At 39.8% G+C, this 7453-nt stretch overlaps 1 protein-coding gene across 1 annotated transcript; it reads left to right on the top strand.

Moving 5' to 3' along the window:
• Positions 1-1965: 1965 nt before the first annotated feature.
• LOC129728950 (uncharacterized) lies at positions 1966-3003 on the top strand. Its single transcript, XM_055687427.1, has one exon. The coding sequence runs from the start codon at positions 1966-1968 to the stop codon at positions 3001-3003; it is 1038 nt and encodes a 345-aa protein (XP_055543402.1).
• The last annotated feature ends 4450 nt before the right edge of the window (positions 3004-7453 follow it).

The following is a 7453-nucleotide window of genomic DNA, read 5'->3' as shown; positions in this document are numbered from 1 at the left end:
TCACTCCGCCGCAGCAACCGCTATTGTAAAACAACACTACGTCGACGATTACCTAGACAGCTTCCACACTCAATAGAAGCAGTTAAAACAGTCAACGATGTTATAACAATCCACGAAAAGGGAGGTTTCTTCATAAGAAACTTCATATCAAACAAACGCGAGTTACTTCACTCACTCCCCGAAAACCGGTTAATGGATTCAAACAAGAAAGATATAACTGGCAAGGAGTCTCACGTAGAAAGGGTCCTAGGGCTACACTGGAATACACAACACGATTATTTTAATTACCAACTAAGGTTGGATAAACTAAATGCAGAAGCATTAAAAACGTTAAACACACCGACAAAAAGAGAAGTACTTTCATTCGTGATGAGTATCTATGACCCGCTCGGATTAATATCGCACAAAATTATAGAAGGAAAAATAATCCTCCAAGAATTACATAAGGAATCGATGGAATGGGACGACACAATCACGTCACGCATTCTGCCCCGATGGCGAAATTGGATCAGTACGTTAAAACTGATGGGAAATCTAAAAATCCCAAGAAGTCTTCACATAAAAATCGGAGCACCTCTAGAACTCCACAGGTTCGTAGATGCAAGTGAAAATGCGTTTGCCGCAGTAATTAACATAAAATGCGGAAATACCGTTAGCCTTGTGGCAGCTAAATCGAGAGTAGCACCTATTAAAACACTTTCAATACCACGATTAGAGTTGCAGGCAGCTGTGCTAGGCTCCCGGCTAGCAGAAACAATAGTAAATGAAATACGTCCGACAATATCAAAAAGAATATATTGGTCTGACTCGCAAACAGTTATAGCATGGATTCGATCTGATCATCGTAAATATAAGCCTTTCGTGGCTCACCGCATAGGAGAAATTCTAGATACAACAACCGTACAACAGTGGCGTTGGGTCCCATCGCTGCAAAACCCAGCTGACGAAGCAACGAAGGAAGTGAAAAGAAAATCTATTTGGATAAATGGACCTGGATTCCTGCATCTTCAGGAAAACAACTGGCCTACGCAAAAACCAATTGAAGAAACCTCAGAAGAATCTAAGGATATGTTAGCACTACATATAACAACAGAAATACAGCAATATGATTTCATACGAGAAAACCGCTACTCAAATTACTGGAAACTAGTTCAACACCTATGTATACTACAGAAATTTGTCAATTGGATCGCAGAAAGGAAACATTTCATAAAAGCTATAAACAGAAATGATCGAGACATCGTCGAAAATACGCTTTACAAAAAGGCCCAATGGGAAGCATTTCCTGTCGAAATGATGGACCTAACTAAAAATAAACAATTAACCAAGCAAGGTCCTTTATCAAGCCTGCGACCAGTGCTGGACGAGAATGGCGTCATGCGTAGCAGAGGACGGTTAGAAAACTTATCCGCATTGAAAAACTCGGCCAGACAGTTAATAATCCTTCCTCAAAAACACCACATTACCCATCTACTTGTGAGATCATACCATGAAAAATACCTTCACCACGGAGATGAAACAGTAATCGGGGCACTTCAAACCAAATATTGGATTCTAGCAGTACGCGCCGTGCTGAAAAATGTTGAAACACACTGCCAACAATGCATCATCTGGAGAACGAAACCTAATCCACCACTGATGGCGGCGCTACCCGACTTTAGAGCAAAACCATATTTACATGCGTTCACGCATACAGGTGTGGATTACTTCGGCCCATTCGAAGTAAGAGTCCATAGATCCATAGAAAAGCGCTGGGGAGTATTGTTCACCTGCTTGTCGAGCCGAGCAGCACACATTGAAATGGCCGAAAAATTAGATACCGACAGTTTCCTAACATGTTTCAAAAACTTTCAAAACAGAAAAGGAAAGGTGTCCCATATGTACAGCGATAACGGCACGAACTTTATAGGTGCCTGGAATGAAATAAGAGAGCTACAAGCATGGGCGAATAAGATAAACACCACGATGGAGAAAGGACAATCGGCAGCACTCGAAATACAATGGTCATTTAACCCACCCGCAGCACCACATTTCGGCGGTGCATGGGAACGTTTAATAAAAATCATAAAGACTTCCTTGAAAAATATGTTTAAGAGTTGTAAAATGCCTACACCAGAACTACTAAGAGCCGACTTCATCCAGGCAGAGTTTCTGCTAAATTCCAGACCGCTTACTCATATACCGCTCGAAACGTTCGACGATGAAGTTCTAACACCGTTTCACATATTGATCGGACGAGCAGGAGAACATGTATCCCCAATTGCACCAACAGTAGATGGATTTAATAAAGAACAATGGAAGCTAGCGCAACACTACGGACAACTCTTTTGGGATCGTTGGAAAACAGAATATTTCCCAACATTAATAAAAAGAAACAAATGGACCGAGGAGATCATTCCACTCGAAGAAAACGATATCGTCATCATCACAGACGACAACGTACCAGCTGGAAGATGGTTGAAGGGGCGTATAATAAAAACATACCCCGATAAAGATGGACAAGTCAGAAAGGCTGACATACAAACGGAAAAGGGCATTATAAAAAGAGCAGCGACGAAAATAGCGGTTCTCGACGTTACACAGAAGGAGAAACCAGAAGACGCTCAACATCTCCCATCAACGAGCATGCCGGAACAACACGTCATGATGATACACAACAACGTTAGCATCAAGGACAACGTAATCAACAACAGCAATAACAGCAACAACAACTCCAATCAAAACAACGACAAGGTCATCAATACGAAACGTAAACTAGCGGACGAAAATTTCTCTAACTGGGGAAAAAGAAATAAACTGGATATTGACAAAATTAAGGAACTAAGAGACCAACATCTAAAGAAACATCCACCCCGAACTATACCAGAACGAAATAAGCGGATCAAACCATGCAGTTGGATTAAGGCACTTCTACTCAGCACCACGTTGTTATCAATCATATCTCCAGCAACATCTCTAAGAATTCAGCCGATCAACAAGGACGGTCTTATATTTCACCATTAAGGAACGTGTATTGTACAAAGGGGACTATGGACCTCAGAAATAGAAACAAACATTAAACCTCTAGAAGATATAAAACACATTGAAGACATGCAAACAAATTTAGGAAATACATTAAGTAAAATATCAAGAATAATCAAAGACGACACCATTATCGAATCAGCGATAGCAGTAGAGCAACAATGTGTAGTTGCCATCGAAGATATACAAACAATGTTTCAAGAAAAAATGAAAAGAATGAAACGCAGCAAAGGTATTTTTGGGTTTTTGAAAGATTTAGTATTCGGAGGTGACGATTTAGAAGACCAACTACAAATAATACATCATGAAGATAACCTAAAGTTACATCAGTTATCTAATCTCATTAATACATTAGACGAAAAAACAAACACTTTGAAAACACAACTCAGCAAAAAAATTTTTAGTATTCAGGGAAAGTTAGATCATTTAACAAACCAATATAATTCAAAAAGAGCTGATATTGCAGTAAAAAAGTTGTTGGAAACCATAGTGCTCGTTCGACAAATTACCGTAAGCACTTTAAATAAGTATAAATTAGTTCAACGAAATCCTATTCCAGAAACAGAGAGGCTACAAATACTTGCCAAAATAGAAGAGAAAATCCCACATGATTGTATAGTTCCAAAAGAACAATTTGCAAGCCATTATGAAATCACCTTAAAAAAAGATGCACTTCACATAATAATGAAAACAATTATTATAAATAGAGAGAAATTCGAACTATTCAGAATTATTCCAATCCCTAGAGTTTACAATAGATCCATCATAACGATAAATAATTCATTTATAGCGATCAATCACCAAGAACAATACTTTTATATTTCTAAAGATGTAACTAAACTTAATGAAAGTTATTATATGACTCATCAAAGTACTTTTCTTACGGAACCAGATTGCATTGTAGCTGCCATGCTGCATAAACTACCAAAAGAAATGTGTAAAATTGAACAACTTGAAATCGATTACTTTGAAACCATAACATTGGCTGATCCTAATGTAGTATTATATTATGCCCAGAATTCACGAGAAATAATTATACATTGTGGTCAAACAACCACAACACCACCACATTACGCAGCAATAATTTACATGGAACCTGAATGCGAAATTCGTTCAAAAAACAGTGTAACATACTCAAGCAATACTAGAGAATCAAAAAGTAGGAAGATTTTTTTCAAAGTCAAAAATGAAATTCCACATGAAATAGATGAAAAACAAATAGCCGCATATACAGACATAACTGATGACATTACAACCACCACATCAAGTGGCAAAATCCAACCAATAAGCAATCATCATTTGCTCACTCTAATTATCATTGTACTAACAACAATACTTTTAGCTATAGTTGTAACTGTTCTATATTATATATTGCAAAAACAGAAAACCAGGAGACAACAAATTACACAATATCCACTACCTCAACCCAGAAAAAGGAAACCATGGCCAAAACCAATTATAAGAATAAATGAAGATGCATTATAATATTTATCACGACAGATGTTAAGGTGGCGTAACTTTTCAGTTACGGGGGCCGGAATGTTACTGCCGTGATAAAATTAAATTCCATAACCCGCGCGAGCAGCGCCAATAAACTCAAAACGTAAATAAACAGAAGATCAAATTTCAATCAATGCTCCCGCAGGTAGCATGTAGTAGCCATGCACTCACAGGTAGAACGATTGGCAACAAAATAGTAATTACGTAGGGTCAGCGTTTTGAGGCAGGTGGCTCGCGCTGCCGTACTTAAAGACTGTATTATACATTGACTTGTAAATATTGAATTGTAAGCGTATAATTAGTATATAAGGAAATTTTGATTGAATAAAATTGAAGTTTATGGTTAGTCTGAATTTGGTCGTTTCATTGGACGGACCGAACCTTCCTATATTAATAAGTGATTATCTTTGATTTCTCTTCAAGAAGCATAGACCTCCACATTAGCGAGGACACTAGCTAGAAGACTTAATCAGGCCAGAGTGATCCTTACTGGTATACAGAAAATCCTTTAGAACGTAACTTATTTCCCCCTTCCAGCCGCATAGGCCTTCGCTGTAGTAAGGCAACTAGCAGGAAACGGGAAAGGCCAGGTAGTCGTTGCTAACAGGAGTCTTGGTCCGCCTTGATTATCGGTTCCGCTCGCGTATTTAACTGTCGTTCGGTGACAAAGCCTTGTTAACCCGTACCTTCGCCCGGGGAGGCCGCGTAACGCGAATAACAGTGATAATGATTTGATTAACAATTTCACTTTTAATTTTCCTCCCTCGCTTACGAATCGCTTTAGGCTATATTCTTCACTATCGTAACTATCGCCGCAGTATCTTGCCTGTTTTAAAATTGTCTAAATTATTCGGTTTTCAGTGTAATTTTGCTGCTCTAAATTTACTTACAGTAGATTACACGCGGTTTCCTTGGGGGCACTTTGGTTACAAATATAACAATTTATTTTCAGGTTCCCTACAGGTAAGTATCAATAATTTTAAAAATTCTTCACAATCCTCACTTTTTACTTACAGATTTTTAGGTCTCGAGTAATAATTCTTCATATATATCTCGCTGAATCTCCTTTACTTAAATCGATTTACTTGATATAGCGCCAGTTCCTACGTTCGCTCAACTAGGCGGTAAACAAATATCTCAGTGATGCTGACGTATAGACGTCTAGTCACTCATCGCTGGGAGTCTCTCATTCGCTTTCGAAGTTCAATATTCAGCCGCGGTAACATACCCCCGCCCGTAACATCCGGCACGTTCTTCAGAAGTTCCGGATTTACCATCTTGAATCTCTAGTACAGCTAGATTTACTACACCGCGGAGATGTGACTTTCCATCAGCAGACAGAACGTTGGCTTGTCTGACAACTCCGTCTGCCCCTGGAATTAATTGTGTTCCCTTGCCACGTCTCCAGCTCTTGCGATTCTTACCATCTACCATGAAAACTAAATCACCTATCTGCAAAGGTCGCTGTTCGTTGAACCATTTACTACGACGATTAATTGTCGGCAGGTACTCGGTGACCCACCTTTCCCACATCCGATCACACAGGTATTGAGAGCGCTTGTAGACATCTCGTAGATTCTCGGATGAACTAAATGGATTCACTTGAAGATCCAAACCGGATACTGTACCACGAAGGAAGTGGTTTGGGGTAGTTGCTTCTTCACCTGCTAATTCTTGTGATTTCAATGGACGAGTGTTTATCATGTCTGCTGCATCTGCAATTGTTGTGCTAAGGATCTCGTCTGTAAGTTTCTTACCATCGTCTAACGCTCGCATTGCCTCTTTTACCGATCTAACCATTCGTTCCCAAATACCACCCATATGTGGTGTGCCTGGGGGATTAAAGTGCCATGCAGTAGAGGAACTGATGACTTGTTCTGCGCACTCTCTGTTGATTTGCCTCTTTGTCTTTACTATTTCGTTCCACGCACCGCGAAAACAAGTCGCGTTGTCAGAGAATATTTCCTCCGGTTTGCCATATCTGCTGCAAAATCTCTGTATAGCCATAAGACACGATTGCGTAGATAGTGAGTGCACGACTTCTAGGTGCACGGCACGCACGGCTAGGCAAGTGAAGACTGCAATCCAGCGTTTTTCCTTTCTCCGCCCTATAGTTACCCCAACATGGCCCAAATAGTCCAAACCTACTGCGCTGAATGGTCGTTTGCTGGGAGTTACACGCTGAGCAGGCAATGGGGCCATTTTTGGTGCACACGGAACGCAGCGATGCACATTCTCCATACACATTCTCCTACAACATGTTGAATAGCGGTTCGTAAATTTGGGATTTCAAATTTTCTTCGTAATTCATTAAATACTGTTTCTCCGCCAGCATGACCGAACTGTTCGTAATAGTGTTGAATAATTTTCTTTGTAACATCATGGAAACGGCACAGAATGACTGGGAATCTCTGTTCAAAGGGTATTTTTTCAGCATGCACCAACCTACCATCTACTCTCAAAATACCATCTTCGTCTAGCGCAGGTGAGCATTTGTAATTGTAGCTTTTCTTTGACATCCATTCCGGTTTATGATCTGCATTGAGCTGTAGATTTTTTGTTAGCATGCTCATCTCATCCGGAAAGCTATCCCACTGAGCCTGTTTCCATAAAATTCTCTCTGCCTCAGCTAGCTCTTCTCGTTGCAATGGCTCTATGGTTGCATTATTGTTCCGCTTAAGTAATCGTAAATGTTTCGCCGTCGCTTTCGTAGTCAGTATTGGCAGTTTTTTCAGCTTCCGTCTACAATTATTGCTAAACCTTAACGCTGTGGCAGTTACCCTCAATAATCTCTTCCAGGTTGAAACTGTTTCAACCTCTAAAACCTCGTGAAATAATACAACACCTCTCGTGTCCTCGCTAGTTTCACCGAATGATACTGGTTTTCTGAAAGATATAAAAATGACGGGCCTTTGAACCATTCGCTATTGCT

Source organism: Wyeomyia smithii, chromosome 3, assembly GCF_029784165.1.
Source record: "Wyeomyia smithii strain HCP4-BCI-WySm-NY-G18 chromosome 3, ASM2978416v1, whole genome shotgun sequence".
Classification (NCBI taxonomy): domain Eukaryota; kingdom Metazoa; phylum Arthropoda; class Insecta; order Diptera; family Culicidae; genus Wyeomyia; species Wyeomyia smithii.
Note: the sequence above shows the minus strand (reverse complement) of the source record. Positions and strands in the feature narration are given on the sequence as shown.